General features: G+C 36.7%; 1 protein-coding gene across 1 annotated transcript in view; it reads left to right on the plus strand.

The window, feature by feature from the left end:
- UNC13C (unc-13 homolog C) overlaps window positions 1–22,829 on the plus strand; it is a 4,920,764-nt gene that overhangs the window by 1,446,229 nt on the left and 3,451,706 nt on the right. Inside the window, exon 7 of the mRNA XM_044078941.1 lies at window positions 12,104–12,323. Within this exon, the coding sequence (XP_043934876.1) occupies window positions 12,104–12,323 (220 nt within the window). The remainder of the gene's footprint in view (window positions 1–12,103; window positions 12,324–22,829) is intronic.

Raw genomic sequence — 22,829 nt, forward strand, 5'->3', positions numbered from 1 at the left:
ATAGTAAAAAATATTCAACAAGTGCAGCAACCAGTGCAACCAGCTGTCATAAAATTAAAACTTTAATACAATAAAACCATCATAAAGAGTAGCGCTTTTGGATAACTCAGTATACTTCATCAGATCAAACCTTCCATGCAAACAATTTTCTATTTAAAAACCACCAGCATAACAAAATCATTGCAATACTCTATGCCCCTTTAGGGTTGGTTTGTGAGGTAGATTTCTGTTAAGCCCAGGTAGCTTATCAGCTTGTAAGTTACCTATCCAGTTCATCTCAGCTGTCTCAGTAAAATTAACTAAATCTCCTCCCTTGTATTCTCATTAATGACCTGTAGGGCCAAGAAGCTTACATAACAAAGCCATGTTTGAGCCAGCTCTGTTAGAAGTGCTACATCTAAAGAAATCCCAATCCCTCTGCACCACAACCTCATTACCACAATCAACAGAACATGCTGGAGGGACAGGTTCATAACCCAGAGACTGCCCATGCTATGGAATAGACTTCCATACATGTCAAACAGAGCACTTCACTGGCCCTCTTCAACAGAAATCTTGATGAGTGGATGGGAAATAGAAAATTCACCCCAGAGATCACTCCAGTGGCTTTACTTGACAGAGGAACTGGGAACTAAGGTTGGGTGGCAAGATGCCAAGGTGATCCTATGGGCTAGGCTTGTAAAGGCTCCAGGGCCATTAGCCTAGTACACATCTATGAACCTATATAGATATCTATCTATCTATATATATGTATATACAAATATATATATATATATATATATATATATATATATATAAATATATGATTTACCTTCAGTTGGTCAAATAACAAATACGTCGACATCCTAAAGGTAAACTACTTTATGTCAAAAACCAAAGCTTGACTAACTGCTGTCCACTAATTATATATAGTAAATCTAAGATCACACATTCCCCAGGGAAAAGGAATATCTGTCTAGTCTAGGATGTTGGATCTTGCACAATTGCTGATTATCTATATAATTGACCAAATGCAGTCAGTTAAACAGATGTCAACCAAACCAACAGAACCCTTGTATACATATATATCTATTTATATATAGACAGATGGATATATTTATGGGTCACTGACTTTTCATTTCCCAAGCATGAGGTACCCAAGTCATAAAATGTCAAGGATGAAAACTATGATAACTGTTTTGCATATGAAATCACTGTTGGTATAACTTCTATTTGTGCACTTGCAGTGTCTCTTAACAGTGAGACATTTTCCCTTCTTCATGTTTACCCTGCTATTGAGTTGGTACATCATAGGATCATAGCAGGTGACTAGGCTAATGGCCCTAGAGCCTTTTTAAGCCTAGACATTAATGCTCCAATTTTGCCAATTATCAGTGCCCAAAGACTAGAGTGGCTTTGTTTTATGTCTGTGCCTTACAACATCTATGAACTGTTGTTGTCTATAAAAGCACACAGGTGACAAGCCTGGAGTGAATTTATGATTTCCCAAACATTGGCTCAAATTGCATCTAAACAGGTTTAAGGAAGAGCTCTGTTTTACATGCATGAGGAATCCATTCTAGAGAAGGGGTAATCTCTGAGACATATTCCTGTCTCTCCAACATGTTTTGTTTATGTCACAGACAAGGTTTAGATAGATTCAAGTCTTTTCAGTGCTGTTTGTTTTATAAATATGTAGCACATCCATCAGGACTGGATAGGAGAATGCATTGTAGGTTAGGCATAGATCGCCCCTCAGTAGTCTATAGGACACAGAGTGCAGGGTCAGGGCTTTGAGGTGGTCTGTATAGGACTTGTTATTTACACTACGCATTCCCTCATTGAAGAACACCTGTGGCTACTCCAGCTGTTGCAAATGCCCAGTTAGGTACATGCCAAAGGGTGCATTCTACTCAGTTATTGGCATAATGAGGGCTGAATGTAGCTGGACTTTGATTTCCTTAGATCTTGATCCTATGGCCTTACTTATAAGTTGTACTACATAGAAGGATTTTCTCAACAAAATGACAAAATGGTAAATACATTTCTGGTTAATCTCAACCTGAGTTCCCAATTCCGTTACCACTGGGTTTACTCTTAGGGGACTATCAATGCTGTAATTTTACAGGGGTAGTCATATTCCCAAAGGATACAATGATGCACATTTTTGCAATGCGTTTTAGGTCATAGCTGTGGCATCAGTTATTTGTTTGTGTTACACCCTTCTGGAGGATATCCATATCTTTGTGGGATTTAGTGATTGCACCAAGACCTATAACCTGGGTTGAGCTTGAAATTGGTCAGTACTGATCAGTACACTACTCTGCTAAACAAATATACATATATAAATAAATAAATACACCAGGCTTGTAGTCATCAGCAGATTTGATCAGGTAAAGGTCCTCTACATTTGCCTTGATGTCAGAGAAGTATATTCTGAACAGGTGATATTCTAAGTACTGAGCCCTTTGGGACACCACTAGTAGCAGGCCTCTTGCTGGGGGTGGATTTCTCCAGCCTAACTTCATGTGTCTATCCATGACCTATTTGTCAATCCTTTGAATGACATATGGAGTTATACTTCAATCTGTTAGTTTATTTATAATACATGAGTGGGTTATTGCACTAAATGCCTTTCCCAGGTTGAAGTAGGCAGGATGCATCATTTTTGCCCTTAGCCATGGCTCTAGTGACTTTCTTGAAGAAGTCCACAAAGTTTAGTTGTCATGGCCTGCCCTTGACAATACAAAAATGGAATGGGTTCATAGGTTTATAGTTTACTACAGTAATGGCTCAAGAGCTCTTTCAAGCCTGCCAGTTTTTTCCAGATTTTACCCAATTTTCTATCCCTAGAGGATATTTAACAAGGGTCAGCAAGCACGGTTTTGTCTATTTTTGAAAACAGTCTCTGTCCATATGGGTCATAGGCACCACCCAATGAGTGAATTTGTCATTTCTGATCCATCTGTCCAGATTATGCTTGAAGATGGTCAGGGAAGTACTCTGCTTCATGTAAATAGAAAGCCTAATCCAGATGAGGTGCAATCTCTAGGACACATATCTGTCTCTCCAGCATGATCTATTCATGCCAGGGATCAGGTTTAGATCCTTTCATTGTTTTCGAAGTTTGTCCTAATTATATTTTAGTTTTATACCACTGTTGCTCTGCAGTTATTTACATGCTTGTACAGGGTTTCCATAAACAAACTTGCATATACCACAGTCTTTTCTGAGTTGGGGGAAGGGATTTTGAATTTAGCTATGCCATCACTTAATAGGGGTAGCTAGCCTTGAGAATGATGTTCTTAAAGGTTATGGGTTTTGCTGGGAGTTCAGGTGTTATGTTTATTTTAAGGATGACTGCTTTGTGATCTGATCTGGTCAGTAAGGACATTACACTGAAAGGGTGAACATACCTTTGCATTTGTGAGCACCAGATCCAGGTCATTTACACCTCTAGAAGGTGTGCAGACTGCTATTTTCAGGTGTTTGGACTGACAAAATCCAGGAAACTCTGAGCATGCATGTTAGTGATTGAGTATGTATCCCAATTTATGGTGGGATAGTTGAAATTTTCCATGAATATAGTGTTGGCCTGAATGATGAATGTTTCCAGTACATTCAAGTAAGTGCTATGGTTATCCTGGGTCATAGATGGTGACTTACAACTAGCAAGGATATGCCATGGAACTTTGCCTAAGGCTAGTTGTACATGAAGTAGCTCAAGCATGTCATATTGTCTGACTAATCTTGAGGTGTACTTACTTCTTATGTGCATTGATACACCTCCACCTCCTGTTCCTTCTTGTGAGGTGGCTGGTCTAAATGTGCAGAAGACATTATAGCTTTGCACTGTTGATGTGTCCTCTGTGGCTTTAAACCATGTCCCAGTAACTGTACAGATGTCAACACTCTCAAGGGTGAGGAGCACTTCCATGGATTGGAATGTCTTGTCGAGACTCCTAGCATTGTACAGTAAAATCTTTAGTTTATCTTGAATAGAATTTACCATGTTAGAAAGTTTACCATGTTGGCCTTGCCTATAAAAAGCATTATAGGGTTAAATAATGGGATCATTGGATCATAGGATCATTGGATCATAGGATCATAGGATTTTATGAGGCTAATGGCCCTAGGGCCCTTACAAGCCTAGACAAGTTCTACCCTTATTTCCATGATCAACACCAATTGCCCCTCTCCAAGAGGGACAAAGGTGAAACCTCCAGGGTGAATTTATGGTTACCCATCCCATTGTCCAGACTGTGTTTGAAGAGGGCCAATGAGATGCTCTGTTTGACATGAAGTGGGAGTCCGTTATAGAGATGTGGTAACCTCAGGGAGACACATCTGTCCCTCCAGCAGGTTCTATTAATGTCACATATCAGGTTAACTCTTTGGAGTGAGTAACATGTGTGCCATTTGACTTGTGGATATGCAGCATTTCCAATAAATCAGAGTCAAAGATTGTCTTATGTACAAGGCATAGATCACCTCTGAGTAGTCTGTATGAAACAGAATAAAGTGACAGTGATTTCAGACGATCCACATAAAACAGATGCTGAAGACCTTGAATTTTCATTGTGAGGAACCTTTGTGGTCTGGCCAGTTGCTGCAGGTGCTTGGAAAAGTACATACCAAAAGAGGTGCTGTACTCAATTATTGGCATGATGAGGGAAGACTACAGAGAGGTTGTAACTTCTTTTTTTTCTGGATGCAATCCCCTTACTTATGAGATGAGCAATATAGAATGCCCTTCTTACCATTGTGGAGACATGGTGATCAAAGGTAAGTTTGCTGTCAACCTTTGTGCCCAGGTCTCTCACCACTGAGTACATACTTAGGGTGTTGTTATTGATATTGTAGTTAGCAGGAACATTGCACTTACTGAAGGGGATAATAATACATTGTTTGCATTGAGTTTAAGGCCATGACTTTAGCACCAATCATTTGTTTGTGTAAGACCCTCTTGCAAGATGCTGACATTATTTGGAGATTCTATGACCATTTCCATTTTGCAGTCATCAGCAAACTTTGTCAGCCACAGACCTTTAGTTTTAGCTTGTATTTCAGAGAAATAGATTCCAAACAGTAGAGGTCTCAGAATGATCTCTGTGGAACACCACTGGTTACAGGTCTGCTGTTGGAGGTGGATTCCCCTATTTTGACTATATGAGTTCTATCAGTGAGCCAGTTAGTGACCTAATGATATAAGGGTTGATACCTAGCTGGATGAGTTTGTCAATGATGCCTGAGTGGGGGATAGTGTCAAAAGCCTTGGTTAAGTCTAGGTAGGCTGTATGCATAAATTTCCCCTTGTCCAGGCCCTTGGTGACTGTCTCTAAGAAGTCCACCAGGTCTAACAGGAATGATCTCCCTTTGACAAATCTAAACTGAATAGGTCAAGTGTGTGGAGATTACCTATATCTTGGCTGATAAGGTCCATGATGAGTCTCTCCATGGAATTGCAGATAAGGCTAATCAGACTAATAGGTCTGTAGTTCCTGGGGACAGTGGAAGCACCATCTTTGTGCAAGGGGATAATGATGGCCATTTTCCATTCAGCTGGGACAAAGTTGGTGCTTAGGCTATGATTGAAAAGAATACCCAGTTATTTAAAAGTTTCCTGTTCTTCAAAATGGGTTTTAAAGGGACCCTATCATTTAGTCCCATGCCCTTATCAGCCCTCAGCCTAATTATCCATTTTGAAGAGCAGGAAACTTTTTAAATAAAGCATGCCTTTTTTATTCATCCAGAAGAATGTTTTTATACACATTCAAGTATTTTTAGACATATGACATATGTTTTACTGTGTTTATGTATAGAGTTTATGGTGGTTTAGTCGTGTTTTATATTAGATGTTGATTTTTTATATGAGATGTTGAACTTTTTACACAGCAAGCTTTAACTATGTGATTATTGCTTTAAATTGTTTTTGATTGTTAATTGGCTGGTGAATGATGTGATGTAGTCTATGTAATGCAACACCAGCTTAAACAGTGTAATGGTCTGATGAAATGGTATATTTCACCACAAAAGCGCTAAGCTGAATAAAATCGTTTGGTCTTTGACATCGAGTTGTGATCAGTGATTTTATATGCTGTTGGCTAATACAGGTGTTTTTATAAAGCATTGGTGTAGAACTCAGCATAGTTGCCAGTTTTATCTGAGGGGGTGAGGTGCATTAAAGCTATTTATACCATCCTGTAAGAAGTTACAGCCTGCTTTGGAGAAGTTTTTTAGTTTAGTTGCTGCTTGGGGTGGGGTGGGGGTCAGGTGTGATATTTACTTCAAATGAGACTGATTTGTGGTCAGATTTCACTAGGGAAGACCTCACACTGGGAGTGGTACAGTGGTCCCCCATATTGATAAGCACCAGATCCAGTATGTTGGCACCCCTTGTGGAGATGTGAACCAGCTTGTCCAGGACATTGGAGTTAACAAAGTCGAGGAACCTTTGGCCAAGTGAGTTTGAGCACCAGTAATTTACCCAGTCAATGGATGGATAGTTAAAGTCACCCAAAACCATGGTGTTCGGATGTATCTTGATAGACTCAAGTAGATACAAATAGGCAGAATGGGTGTCCTGATTCATAGAGATTGTCCCATAGCTGGCAAAGACTAGAATAGGTGAACCAAGTAAAGCAGTACAAAATAGACCAGCAAGCAGCTGGCTTGAATAGGTGTCCTAACAACAGTTAGTTGCACCTGAAGTATCTCCAGGGAATCATACTGTATAACCAATCTGGAGGTGTGTTCACCTTTAATGAATATTCAAACCCTGCCTCCTTTGATTTTCATGCCTTCGGTTTGTGGTCTGAATGTGTGAAAGGAGGTGTAGCCCAGTATGGCTGGGCTGCTCTCCATAGGCTTGAACCAGGTCTCTGTGACTGCACAAATGTCTATGTCTTCCAAGGTGAGGACTGCTTCCAGTGAGTACAGTTTCATGTTAAAACTCCTAGTGTTTAGCAACTTAACCTTGATGTTGTTTTTAGTTTGTTTTTACATTGGGAATTTTGACTTTGAGACACTGCCTAAAAAAGGCACTATGGGGGTGGCAAAAGCCTTAGCCAGTAGTCAAAATCCCAGGGGTGACAGATGAAGACCATCTCTGACAAAACATCAAGGTCTGTCGATCATGTCATCCCAGGCTGACAGACAGTATCCCCTTAGAATGACACCAGAAACTAAGCCAATTATTGAAGTCAATCATTTTCTTTTTGTATTGAGACATTATCCTAGGTGAACGTAAAATGCTGCTTAAGGCTAGCGGTATACCTGCATAGCTGCCAGAAACACATAGTTCAAGAGCTTAGTCATGTCTCTCTTCATATAGTCTAGAGAAGTACATATCAAGTCATTCACACCAACATGGACTATGACAGAGTCATAACAGAACCAGTTTTTGAGAGACTTGAGTGCATGTGTCTGATATGGTGGATCCTGACACCTGACAGACAGCTGACTTTCTCCTTATCCAGCCTGGTTAGAGGGACATTTGTGTGCCTCGCAATGGAATCACCTATGACTTTGTTTGATTTTGTGTTTTGGCTTACGTGAGGGCTTGACATGTGAGACACTGGTGCGTGACCTATTATGAGTATTGTGTTCTGCAGTGGAAGCATTTTGTGTAGTGTGCTTGTATTTGTGTTTAGGAGGTCTCTGGTGTTTAAGGATGTTTCTGGTGAGGACCTTCGCATATGTAGGTATGTGTGATGTGGGTTTGGGTGGAGTAGAAGGTGAGATGTGCAAACTTGACAGCCCACTCATGATTTCTACTGACTGGTGTGTGAGAGAGCATGGATTCAAGGTTGTTAATATAGTTGCATCTCTCACATGTTGAGGTTGTGTGGATTAGGAGTAGAGGGTTGTCATTGAACATGAGGCAGTTTCTACACTGCCTTAGGATGCCCTTGTTGACTAAGCTGGCTGGAGAAAGCTTGGGAAATTGTCTGTCCGTTGTGTTATGTAAATTTATATGGTCAGGAAAAGAGGTCACACTTAGGAATGGCTAGTGTGTGAGAGGTGTGTTGGTACCTCTGAGGCTAGGCTTAGTGTTCTACCTGACAGTAGAGCAGGACCATGAAAAACCTCTGGAGGACCACGAGTGAAGTGCTAAGGGAAAACTTAACAAGCAAAACGTTTGCATCTATAACCGCCAACAGTAACTACCGCTAAGTGGCAGTGCACAGTGATGCACTACATGCAAACAAGCACAAATGCAGGGCTTAAATAAAACACGAAATAACCCTTTTAACTCAAACTAGGCAACAAGGGTGATCTCTCTCTTAGTTCTAGTCTAGTCATCCTCAATTAGATGGGACCAAATCAGCACTCTCTTCCCAGAAGGATGCAGAATGGCCTTCTCCAACAAATATGACAGACCCAGAAACAGCAAACCTGGAAATGGGCTTTGCTATAGCTGAACTAGTACAATATACAGCAAAATGTGGCAAAAAAAAAAATAGTTTAGGCAATTCAAATAACAGTAGAATGAGAATAAAATTAAAAATGCAATGTAACAGCAAAAACAGGGACTTAAAGTTAGTTGGGAGCAACTGATGCCTCACATCTTTTAGTAGCTCAGTGAAAAGCTGGTTTTAGTGCTCAAGTGATACAAAACAGTCTAGACTCAGGAAGTCTGAATACAGCCTATGCTACAAAACACAGGAGTACCAGAAATCCAAAAGGTATAAGATCACAATCACAACAGAGAAAGACAAACAAACAAACAAACAAACAAAAACAGTTTAAATAAAGCAGAAATTCAGTAGAATACTGTCATCAATGTAATCAGGCTACTGACAAGCAACATAAATGTAGCAGAATAAATGCAGTTGAACACTTTTAAGTACAAGCAGCAAAAGCAGCAAAATAAAGTAGGAAGAGGCACAAATACAGCAGGAGCAGCTGAATAAACTTGTGTTTTTTTTTTCAAGTAGAAAGGGAGGAAACAGAAGTTAATTTAAGGTTAAGAAGGTAAGGTGGTGGGCCTTCAGAATGATCTCATCATACTCAGTAGAATGAGCTGATGATATGGGACTGGGAGCAGTGTCCAATATGAAATTTACAGTAGAGGCGGGCAACTCAAAAGCCACTAGGCATTAAGACCGCAACTCAGACCACTATAACAGTTGGACAGGTGGGTGGGGATAAAAGGAGACAGAGATCAGAACAGAAGTAAGGATTCAGTTCTGTAAGCCTAAAATGCATTTGCACAGTTTGAACAGATATTCAGCAAGTATTGTTTTAGTTAATCAGAAGTGCAAAAAGCAGTTGAAAATAAGCACTTATTTTTTTTGTAGTCTCATTGCAGGCGTTTGGAAAACAGCAGAGCAAAGGTAGAAGGCCTAAATCACTGTAGCTTTGACAGGACTCGCCTCAGAGCAACTGGTGCCCTAGTCAAAAGGGTGCTACGGTACCCCCCACTACACCACCCGGTGCCCCATCCTGGTCTACCTATACCAAACATATACTGGAAAAGTGCCCCTCCAGAGTGGCGCCCTAGGCAGCTGCCTAGTTGGCCTATGCCTAAGGCCGGCTATGAACTTTGAGTAAATAAGCACAACCCAGTTCAAACACTGGCTATTTAAAGAAGAGAAACAGGAACCAGCAAAGTTCATATTATCCAGTCAAAATGCCCTAAACAGAGACCTGTAGTGTTACCTGTAGCTAGATCAGACCAAACTGTAATCTCCTCCCATGAGGACACAACTAGGACTCTCCAGACAAAAGATTAACTGTTTTACAAGCTCCAAAGGTCACAAACAGTTCTAGATCCAGCAAACCCTGAACCTAGTCTATGCTAGTGTTTATAGCCGGCCTTAGGCATAGGCCAACTAGGCGGCTGCCTAGGGCGCCTCTCTAGCAGGGGCACTTTTCCAGTAATTGGATGGTTCAGGTAGACCAGGATGGGGGGGCACTGGGTGGTGTGGTGGGGGACGCCGTGGAACCCTTTCGCCTAGGGCACCAGTTGACCTAAGGCCGCTCCTGCTAAAGTTTTTCAAGTACAGCAACAAATAAAATGAACAGAACAAAGAGATAAACAGTAATTACAGTTGTAAGAGTAATCAGATATGCAGCAATTATTGTTTTAGTTAATCAGAAGTGCAGAAAACAGTTGAAAATAAGCACTTACCTTTTGTAGTCTCACAGCAGGTTTTTGGAAAAAAACAGAGCAGGGGCAGAAGGCCAATGTCCGAAAGGCTAGAAGGCACAAGTGCAGACCATCCCTGGCAAAACAGTGTGGTCTGTCAATCATGTCCTCCCAACCTGACAAATACTGGACCCTCCTAGAATGACAACAGTGACTAAGCCAATTGTTAAAGTGAATCACCTTCTGTTTATATTGTGGTATCATCCTCGGAAACGGTAGAAAGTTTCTCGATGCTAAGCTCATACCTGCCTGGGACACATAATCTGAAAGGTCTATTATGTCTCTTATCATATTGTTCAGGAAGGTGCATCTCAGTTCATTAACTCCCAAATGGACTATGCTAAAGTCATCTTGGTATCTGTGGTTCTCTATCCTGAGTGTGTGTGTGTGTGTGTGTGTGTGTGTGTGTGTGTGTGTGTGTGTGTGTGTGTGTGTGTGTGTGTGTGTGTGTGTGTGTGTGTGTGTGTTTGTGTGTGTAATATCTGGTGGATCCTTAACCATGATAGGTAAATGACTGTGACTGTGATCATCGTCTTGCAAAGCCTGGTGAGTGGGGCACCTATGTGTCTTACTATAGAGTCTCCATTGACTGATACATTGGGGTGTATGGTAGTTTGCCTTAAGGGCTAAGAGGTTGAGATACTGTTAGATGTGGCTGTAAGTCTGGAGGTATGTGTGTGGGTGTGGGTGGTATGCATGGTTGCTTGCCCCCTGCAAAACAAAGACACTTATAGTGTGAGTTTTCACACTTATGAAATATTGGGCATTTATGTTCATTAGTGTACTTCATTGGTGCTGTGTTTTGTCTTTTCGTAGTGGCAGCATCTATAATGTATGGATATATGTGTGTGGGGTGGTCTAAATTAGAACATCGAAGTTTCAAAACTTCGAATGTTCTAATATCGAACCCTATTGAGTGAAAGCTGAAAACATCGAACATACAGAACAGCTTATTTTTTCCTAGGGAAAAAATTTGCTGTTCCGAAACACATACACAAAACACAAGCACACCAAACAGCAATCCACACACATACACCTAAAATCTTACACATAACCCTACACTAAACTATACACACACCACTAACTATCCTCTTACCTTAACCCAAACCCTAACCCTAAGGCCGTCACTATTGCACACTCACCTCACCCGCGCCCTAATCCTAACTCACCTATCCTGCCCTAACCCTCACGTCCACACAATCGCACACTTACCTGACCCACACCCTAACCCTAAGTCACCTAACCCGCCCTAACCCTCACGTCCACACAATCGCACACATACCTAACCTGCACCCTAACCCGCACTCAATGGCACACTTACCTGACCCTGACCTGTAACTTTCCACCACAGCACTGAAAATACCAAAGCAACAGAAACAGACAACGGAATTCTTTCCCTAGCAAAAGATTATTTTTTGTTGCTTTGATATTTTCAGCTTTTGCTGAATAGGGTTCGATATTAGAACATTCGAAGCTTTGAAACTTTGATGTTCTAATATAGACCCGTGGGGGGGGGGGGGTATCAGTTTTCATTAGGTTCCTTATGAGTGCAAGGTCATATTTGTATGTGTTGTGATATTGCCTCATAAAAAAAGAACTTTAGGTTATATAACAATGTCCTACAGTTGGCTAAAACATTTCTCAAAATGTTAGACATATGGTTCTTTGAGGCATTGCTGCCTGAAGCCTACATTTGACCTAAAGTGTCTCAATTAGATGATGCTACACTGTCTTACAAATATTCCTGTCTTTACAATAATTACTGTTTATAATGTCCAGCTACCAAAAAGTTTTAGAATTATGATGTATGGTAGTTTTTCCTGTTGAATATCATTAAATTCAGTGAATTCTTTTTGACTGTTGCTAAGGAAATGTGTCCTAAATCTTAGCTAATCCTATCTAATTACTTAAAGACATAATAAACAAACATAATATTTGGCCCTAATGATGGATTATGCTGTTATTTTATAGAAAATGCATGTATTCAAGAAAACTCTACAGGCTCTTATCTACCCAATTTCTTCTACAACACCTCACAACTTTGAAGTCTGGACAGCTACAACCCCTACTTATTGCTACGAGTGTGAAGGGCTTCTCTGGGGTATTGCAAGGCAAGGCATGAAATGTACAGAATGTGGTGTGAAATGCCATGAAAAGTGCCAGGACCTTCTCAATGCCGACTGCTTACAACGTGAGTACTTCCACAAAGCAGCATGGGAAATAAATGCAGTGCTTGTGATTAATCTTTGCATGACATACTGTGCAGTGTAAAATGAGTTCCACTAAGAAGGATGTCTTATTAAATATGAAAAATGTCATCCATTATTGTGTAATACATGAAAAATACGATGCATGGTTCACTTTCGTAGGAATGAGTATGAAATGAAAGATCACAGGTTGAACATTCTTATTTAATAGGGTATGACACGTGTTATAATATGTATAGATGCTACAAAATGCTAAAGCAATAGTGATATTTTATTGATAAAAGGGACCATTAATAACCGTAAGAGAATACACTGTTCATTTTGTGTGCCTATTACTGGTGTTCTATTTTCACATATAAATTTGATTGATGTCAGATACATATATGGTACAGATGGGAAAATGTTGTTAAGGTTGTTGTAGGCTACAATTAAAACTAATTGTAATGTCATTATTTGGATTGTTCAGTTTCTCTGAGAAATGTTTTGAGTTTGAACAATCATGAATATTATGTACTTTTCTTTGTTTTGTTTGATTCAGTTTGATACAGTTTGAGAAAGACTTGCTTAGCATTTGAAAGGAGTATGTATATTGGTAAGGTAGTTGCAAATAAGGCCATGACAATATTGTTTTTTTCTACTGAAGAGGTGTGTTTTTATTTCAGACATTATCAAAGCATGGTTGACAAGGATTTGTGTAAGTCAAGCAAAGGAGTCAATAAAGGGAAAACTGCTTAACCTCCTATTTCTCCTAGCTAGATCTGTTGAGGAAAATTACTTTTTCAAAATTATTGTACTTAGAATATTGGAAAGGTCTATCAAATAGTTTTTCACCATCCTTGTTGAGTATTTGTACTGCTGATTTTTATCACTTTACTGATGACAGTTTGTGTATGAGTGTGTGTACATGGGTGGATGCGCATATGTGTGTATGTGTGTGTGTGTGTGTGTGTGTGTGTGTGTGTGTGTGTGTGTGTGTGTGTGTGTGTGTGTGTTATCACTAGTCTGGCTGGAGTAAACTTACTTTACTCTCCAGAAATTAAATTTGATTAAAAGAGTTAGTCTGTTAACTGCAGTTAACACAAAAATTCGAAGTCATCATTTAACACAAACTATAGCTATATGCATTTAAAACGAGAAGTTATCTGACTTGAATTATCATTGTAAAATGCATGATGCTTTTATGATAGAAGGGAATCCTTGCTCATTAAAAATTAACTCATGGTAGCTATTAAAGTTGTGTAAATGTTAGTATAACTCAGTTTGAATCATGTCTGCTGCTGTCTTTATGTATAGGAGTAAAAGCATTCAAGTGTTCATAAGCTTCATCTGATTCTGATGTGTACAAAACTTACTAATGAAGAAGTCTGAGGTGACATGCTGGGGTAGTGAAGAATTGGTCATGTTGGCCTGTGGTCATATTTGACTTTAGGGGAGGTGACATGAGAAGTATATTTATATTCAGTGAGGTCCAATTCTTCTTCAAGACATCTAACAAACTGCTTTTAGTGATGTTATTTGCTTTTTTAATACTCACATTATTTTCAGATTGTTTTTGAACCCTGTCTGAAGTAGAGGTGAAGGTAAATGAACCCAATCAGAATATTTAAATGTATTTTTGTTTTAGTACAGTGAGGGCAAAGCAAGCATGTCTGTGAAGTGAATTCCATTTATTCATATTGAAATACTTTGTGGTGGGACATTGTTGCTTGCTCTTTCTGTACAATTTTCAATCAATTTTTCCAAGCATTAATAACTACAGTTTTGTTTTCTAGTTTGTGATTGTATATTCTCTAGCCAGACTTTGATAAAAGAACATTCACAATATTCATCTAAGGATTATGTCATTCACATTTTGAGACGATATTAATTAGAAATGTTAGTTCAGTATCTTCTAACGAAGTTTGAAATATGGGTCCATGACAGCAAAATGTCCTGAAGTTGAATTTTTAAATACAGACTAGACCTTCTGGGTAGTTTTCAGAGACTGTACCAGTTATGAAAACTGGGAGAGTGTGGAAATCATGGATGCAAAGGACTGCTTTTAAAAACAAAGATGTTATGAAGGAAAGTTTACAGATAATTGTGAAGTGTTTCATTGTAGCAAACAGGTTTATTGAAAATACGTGAAGTTGAGCGGTTTCTTCCCTATCCTTAGGGACTTCCTCAGAACAATGATAAAACAACAACCCAGCACATAAATACCCTCACCCCCTGAAACAATTATTTAATTAAAATGCAATTAAACAATTAAATTCTCATTTCACTACTAAAACATGAACTTATGCTAAAACAGTAAATGCTTAATAATATGTTATATATAAAACATCTAAAAATATCATCTAAAATTGCTGTTTAAAAGTATATATATATGTTTACAACCAACCAAATATTAGAAAATACTTCCTAAAGGAACTTATTGATGTGCAGGTCCATGATTTAACATTAATAAAAAAAATTAATACTATTAAAATGTTAAGTACAATTATATTATACATTAAAGTTTGTTGTTGTATAATTTTGTAATCCAATAAATAAATAAATCAGCCTTCAATGTGCTTCAGCTTTAAAAGACATGCTATGTTAATGTTTTCATTTATACCAGGGTACTGTGTGGCATCCAACTTATTTGCCACCATAACTCACACACATCTAGATGAATATCTGTGTTTTTTCCTTGTGTATCTTTGGTCAGTTGTTGTACAACCATAAATTTAAACACATGCTTGGGGTGTTGATGGATATGTCTATATAAAGCATTTGTCATCCTATTGTGTCTTATATCTAATAGATATTCTTATATCTAATAGATGTTCATTAAATCTATCCTTCAACTGCCTGCATATTTTACCCACATAAAATGTGGGATAATCTTGGCACTTAGCTATGTATACAACATTTTTACTATTACAATTAAAATGACCAAATATATCAATAGTTATGCCATTCACCCTCAAACCGTGCCCTGTTTCCAGCATATTTTTGCAACAACTCTCCATACCACATTTAAAATTCCCCTTGACCCTATACTGGTTTGTTTTATTATAAAATGTACTTGCCTCCAATATTTGTTTAAAGGTCCTGTCATTCCTATAAACTATCGTAGGCATCTTCCCTAACTTTATGAATACTCGGTCTAATTGTAGAGTCTCCCATTTCCTTCTTATAATTCCAACCACTTTAAGTGCATCTAATTTAAAAGTTGTAATAAATGTCATTCTCATATTTCTTTGAATACTTGTACCCCTCATCACTGTAGTGGCTGCCAGTGTCTCACCCGTGTTTTCACCCTCAGAATTTGTAAATTCCATCGTTACGTTTCCTTATAATTTCATCTACAATCTCTTTAACCAATTGTGGGGGATAACCGCTACACCCAAACATCTTACTGATGTACAATACTTCTTCCTTAAATCTTTCAACATCACTCACCATTCTGGCAGCCCTAACCAGTTGTCCCTTAACTATTGCTTTCTTTTGATAATAGGGGTGCCAACTATCAAAATTTAAATATAAGTTTGAAAAGGTGGGTTTGCAATAAATTCCAGAGGCTAAACTTTTATTGACTTTGTCAGTAATAAGGTGTACATCCAAATAGGAAATGTCCTCTATTCTATACTGATATGTGAATTTCAGAAAATTTACTTTCCCATTTATAAATTGTAAGAATTCCTTTAAACTATCCTCAGATCCTTTCTAAATGATAAAAGATATCATCCAAAAATCTTGTGTAGTGGTGAATCATAGTTGAATATCCACTAGAGGAAAACAAACTCCTGCTCCCAGAAAGCCATTACATAATTGGCAAAAACCACCCCCATTGCCACTCCAGTTGCCTGTTTGAAATATTGGCCTTCAAAATATACCAAATTATTTTTTAATACTAATTCCATTAATGCGAGCAGTTTGTTAACCTGAGCCTGATCATACATTTTTGTCTTTAGCAACTAGGCTTCTAACCATGTTAAAGCTACATCATGAGGTATGACTGAAAAAATATTACACATGTCTATTGTAACCAAATAGATATTGTCACTTACTTCCACTGAATTTAATTTCTCTAAAAAATCCAGGAATCCTTACTAATATAGGGAAAGGAACTCAAACCCTTTTGTAAATGGTTGTCAAGGAATCTACTAATAAAAAAATGTTTTTGAATGTTTACCATCTACAATCTGTCTAAAACTAGGATTATTTAACCCTTTGTGTATTTTTGGGATACCAAAGACATTGGAAAACATTGGGTGGTCGTTTTTCATATATGTGTACTTATCTTCTTTTATTTGACCATGAAAGACCATATTGTCCAATGTCAAATCTATCCATCTGTACATAATATTAACCTCATTCAAAGAGCTTTTACTATATGTTCCTTCCATAAATACTGTGTTGATGCTATTTAAATAATCACACCTAGCCATTACTACAATTCTATTTCCTTTATCAGGCTTCATTATTCAAATTTTTTTTATCATTGGCCATTTCTATTAACAAACCATATTCATGTTGATTTAAATTGTAAAGTATTTCTTTACTGGGTCCTTAAAAGTGGTCTCTGATGTCTTTCTCACACATTCTCTCAAATACCTTTGTTAAGTGATTGTTTGGGGGATTAAACAAACTAGTTATTTCCATAACAGCACATTCATGTTCAACAACATTATTAAACAGTATTTTACAATTTAATTTGTGGACAAATAACTTAACATCAATAAGCATTTGAACCACATTCCCTTTCCTACTTGGCACAAACATCAAACCCTTTGCCAGCAAATATGCATGTTCAATATTCAAGCATTTACTAGAATAATTATAAATTTTAAAACCACAAGCTGTATTATATATAATTTGTGGTGAACCTGCCCCTTGCATTACATCAAACAGGACTTCTAAATCAATTTTTTCGCAATCACAGTCCACAGTATTGCAACATTCAAAATTACTTTTTTCTATTGTATTGGTATTGTTTGAAACATCATTTATTTCAAACTCACCCTTTTTGTTCTGTTGTCCGTTATCTATCTCCTAAAAAGTTAACTCAGAAAGTTTGCTTAATTCCGCATTATACGTTAAATCCAAAAGATTTATCTCTGAAACCTCTGCTGTCTCTGCATTTTCAGTCGAGCTCCTTGGATGTTGTAATACATCTTCCCTCCTGTAAAAAAGGCCCTGCACATTGTTGTTCTTTCTCCCTTAGGTGCTCCGAACGCCTCACATCTCCTTCATTATAATTCAAAAGATTGAAGCGCTGGTCTTGATGAACCCTTTGGAGTGTTGCATTTCCTTACAAGCTTCACTAATTAGGAGTGATTTAGATTTTTTTTTTGTAATTAATCATAGTAAATACATTATAAATTCTGGAATATTCCCTATAGAAAGGAGAGTAATAACAGAATTATGATTCATCCTATATGGAAACCCATGATGTATCAGATGATAAGTATTGGCAGAGTAATTTAATATAATTTTCCACTAATCAAAGTTTTATAAGGTTAGTTCTAACTGATACAGCTGAAACAAGAATAGCCATCTTTTCAGTTTTTTTCTAGAATGTCTTAAGTGAGGTAGCTCAGTTATGCAAGACAATGTTAAGTTCTAAGGTAGTTGGACCATGCTATAGACAAATGCTAGGTGGTGGCAACTAATGAAGTAAGCTCTGCTGCTATTACTTTATAATCATCAGAAAGCTGATTTTTGTATATTTTGCCTTCTGGTTGCTGACACTGTTCATAATGCAGCATTGCTATTATATTACTGATGTAACCTTGTTCATTTCCTGTGTTGCTTATTCTAGACTATGAGACTGAAATGCTATCATTATATTTTTTTGTTTTTGCTGCTAGTGTTTAGTGTCAGTGTACTGTAGAGTGTCAGTGCTGTTAATAATATCCTAATGTTGCAATCTCTCTATTGTTTCAGTTTCACATTTGCTGAAACTGGAGGTTTAACCAATACATTAGTGTTACAATTTTATCTAGTTCCTGTACTGCCTGTTTTGTGACCAAAATATAAAAAAAGTTTGCTCTGTGAATGGTGCAGTTTTTACATTTGTGACAAACAGCAATAGTTTTTATATCATATGTTAACATCTTAACTTTGTAGTCTGTTTTTGTTTTTACCTTCTCCATTACCTGGAGACCATTGTCACAGTTTGCAGTTGTACAAATGGTTTATTACCCTGTACCTTATTGCTGGTTAGTTATGCAATCTATGTAGCTACCCTACAGTGGTAAAAGTCATTTTGCTTGCTGCTTATCAATGTTCAGGGGTTGCTGTAGTATGAGTTCTTTTAAGCTGTTAGAAGTGAATTGCCTTTTTTTTTTTGGTGGGGAGGGCGGCACACAGGTTTGTCCTAGATCATATTCTACAGTTTTAATAATGTATTTTTTTTTCATTTGAAGTGTACAAATTTGATTCTGTAATATTTTGCATGATTTTTTATATTATTATTGTACTACTCACCTAGGCTCAGGAATCTGTATTCTTTGTAACTTGTTTGTGCCAAAGGGATCTTCATGCCTATTTATGAACTCCTGAAAGTGATTTTATTTTGTATATTGTTCACATTAGTTTAGTCTCTTGATTTAACAGTAATGACAATTTGAAGAACATTTTTGGACATTTTAGTTTGGTCTGAATTTTAGGCAAAAGATCAATACTGTTACTGGTAGTTTTTTTTTTAGTCATCTGCTTAATAAGAAATGATTAAAAGGCAGAATTTCATAACTGAAATGCATTTCAGTTTTGTCTTCAACAAGTAATGCACTGTTACAATACAGTGTTCATTTCTAAAATTAGTTAACTTTATAAAGTGTTTATGATTTAAGCACATAAATATACATGACGACTTCCAGTAGCTATTCTGGTAGTCTTACTTGGTCTTAATGTATGGGAAACTCTGCCAGCAATATAATAAATAAGCTTCTACTGAGTATTGCCAGTTGTTTATATATCAGGTTTATCCAATTATCACGGCCTCCCTATCAAGAAAAAAAATGTCAAGGGTATATTAAAAGCATTTAAAGTATATTATAAATTAATCAATGATAAAATTCCATCTTTAGAAAATGATAATATCATAGATAAATTCATACAAAACAATATTGTTAATAAATTAACTAAGCAACAAAACAAGATATTATATATGCCAATATCATTAATAGAAAAAGATCAAATTAAAAGTCTAAAAAATAATAAAGCCCTAAGCTTGGCAAGATAATCCCAGAAATGTATAACGTTTGCCAGATACAACACTTAGAATCTTGTTAAATAAATTGTCTATTGTTAAACACGATTTAAAAGTATCCCCTTCCTTAAAATATACTGTCATTTCCCCTATTCCATAACAAGGCAAACACTTGCAGCTATGTTCATCTTTTTATCCTATCTCTTTGCTAAATATTGATTATAAAATGTTCATGTCCATATTGACAAATAGGTTAAATAATATACGTCCCAGTTTAATAGATTATGACCAAACTGGTTTCATTCTACAAAGGAAAGTACAAGATAACATTATAAAACTATTGCCTCTGATTGATATTACAAACAAAACTAAAAAACAGCTTGCTATCATTTGCTTAGATAGTGATAAAGCTTTTGACTCTGTTAGCTGGTCTTATCTGCAAACAATTCTTAAAGGATATATTTTTTTCTCTAGAATTTACTAATCTAGTACTAAAGTTATATAAGGATTCCAAAGCCTATGTTAAAATTAGATCATGTTTATCAATATCATTTAAAATCTTAAAAGGCACTAAACAGGGCTGTCTACTGTCACCCTTATTATTTGCTTTATCAATAGAGCCATTTCCTAATTATATAAGAAACAACATGAATATAAGAGGATTTTCCTTAAATAGTGATAATTGTCCTAAAATTCAGCTATTTGCAGATGATATCCTTATAACAAGTAGAGAAATATATTCATCTTTGCAATATATCATAACATCAAATTTTTGAAAAAATATCAGGTCTAAAATTTAATCAAAGTAAAACTGAAACTCTGCTAATCAATAAGGAAGTTAATAGGCATTTACAAGATTATAAAAATCGTAACTGGGGAAAACAATACATTGCAATATTTAGGAATTATCTTTAAATCCTCCTGGAAAGATATGGGCCTTCTAAATTTTACTAATTTATTAAATATAATCACTAATCTAACAAACAATTGGAATAAAATGTTCTTCACTATGGAAGATACACTTACATTGATAAAAATGGTCATTTTACCAAACTTTTTTTGTTCTATATGCAATCTCTAATCCCAACTCCACCTAAAAAAATCTTTAAACAAGTAAATGCCTTATTACTTAAATTCTTCTGGTTACCTCAAAGACCAAGAATAGCTTTTAACTGGCATGTTAGAGCTTGATATAGTAAGGGAATTAGATTTCCTGATGTTGAATTGTTTTCAAAAGCTGTATTATTAACACAGTATCACACTGGCTTAACCTGACTTATGTTTCAAGATGAAAACAGTTACATGAAGTATGCATAACTTCTAGCATTACAGATGAAACACAAATAAATCCTTCACTAGGTATTAGTAAAATATATTGGATGCTTCGCGACTTCTGTATATACCATAAGAAATGTATTCATTTCTCCTATATTTTAAACCAAATCTTTTGTGCTTTCAAAAATATAATAGAAAGTAATTATAGTGTTAAACAACTATTTTTTCTTACATTTCCTATCACCTATACTCCTGATTGTCTAGAGTCTTTTAATAGTAATAACATGTTAAATCTTAAAGATAATAATTTAATATTTTAGTACCAATTTATAGATAAGAACAAAATTCAATCAATAAACTTTCTTTTAGCTACATTTAACATTAAGCAAGATAATTGGTTATCCTTGTAATATCTAATTATGACAGTTTATTGAATGTAAAATGAGACTTCTAATAAGTTTAGATATAGACTCCATATCAACATTACTGCAACTTTTTATGTTCTGTAATTCAATGAACATTGAACAAAAATTACATATTTTCCCCATATACAAAATCTTACGAAGAATTTTTAGCCTTTGATTCAATCTTTTGGCATTATTCTACAAAGGTTAATAAAAAACTCTTATCTGCTTGTAATAGGAAACAGTTATTAAAATCTGTAAATAGCACCACATCTTCTGTATATTGGAAGTTGTTCAGCTGGAAATTTCTTAATAGAAGTTTTTTTACTCCACACAAAGTTGCCATTATTACTAAACGTATGGAAATGAAATTTTGCAGATGTTGTCAAGCCTTGGAAGCTAACTGGGTTCATATGTCCATTGAATGTAGAACTATCTTAGAAATTTGAAATTATTTTAAACATTTTGTAAAGGCATTGTGGTTAGACAATTGTCAAATTACTGATTCCTTGTTGTTATTTAATATAGCTATTCCAAGTGCAATTCCTAAACATCAGATACCTCTTCTTTTGTCAGTTTTGGCCATTGCTAGGAAAATAACACTAAACTGAAAGAATTAACAAGAACTTTTATTCATGGATTTTATAAGATTAGCTAAATGTGTTTGTAAAAAAGAAATGCAAACCAACTCTGTTAGAACATCTAATATAACTCATAAAAGACTAGCCCGGCAAAAACTGCAAATTTTATTAGATAAGTATTAAGGTTGTATGTATGTACATAGATATATATATATATGTATATATATATATATATATATATATGGGTCTACTTTGTATAACCGAACTTCCGATTCACCGACACACATTTTTACCGACCCCAAACAACCGAAAACACACAACACCGACAAACACCAACAACTCAAAAAACCGAACACCATTACACCGACACAAAAAAACGTAAACTACACATTGCACACAATAACATAGCCACTAACCTTAACCTAAACCCTAACCCTAACGTCCGACACTACCGCACTTACCCAACCCGCACCCTAACCCTAACTCACTTAACCCACCCTAAACCTCAACACCACTTACACCACCCTACCTACCCTAACCCTAACTCACTTAACCCACCCGAAAACATTAAGCCCATCACCACTCCGCATACTAACCCTAACACACTCAACCCTTCCCTACACTACACTAACCTAAAATCCCTCACTATCGTACACTTACCTGTCCGCTCCTCCGTCACTACTCTTTTTACTTACGGATCGGCTCAGGCGTTGCCGTTGTCGGTCTTATCACCCACCTGTTCGGTCGTTCTGTCTCCATTTTCTGGGTGTCGGTGAAGTGGCGGTTCGGTTATTCAAAGTAGACCCATATATATATATATATATATATATATATATATATATATATATATGTATATAGGTTCCCTACGTTAGACCGAAAGCTTGGAAGATCGACAATCACATCACCAACACCAGAAGACCGACGGAGCAGATAACCGACAACTCATAACCCCGACAGTGAAAACACAGACATGGGAAACATGTGAGTGATACTCGGTAAGTGTGCGATAGTGAGGGATTTAGGGTTAGAGTGCATGTAAGGTGTGTG

Source organism: Protopterus annectens, chromosome 7.part1 (assembly GCF_019279795.1).
Source record: "Protopterus annectens isolate FY-2018-M chromosome 7.part1, PAN1.0, whole genome shotgun sequence".
In the NCBI taxonomy this organism is placed as follows: Eukaryota; Metazoa; Chordata; order Ceratodontiformes; family Protopteridae; genus Protopterus; species Protopterus annectens.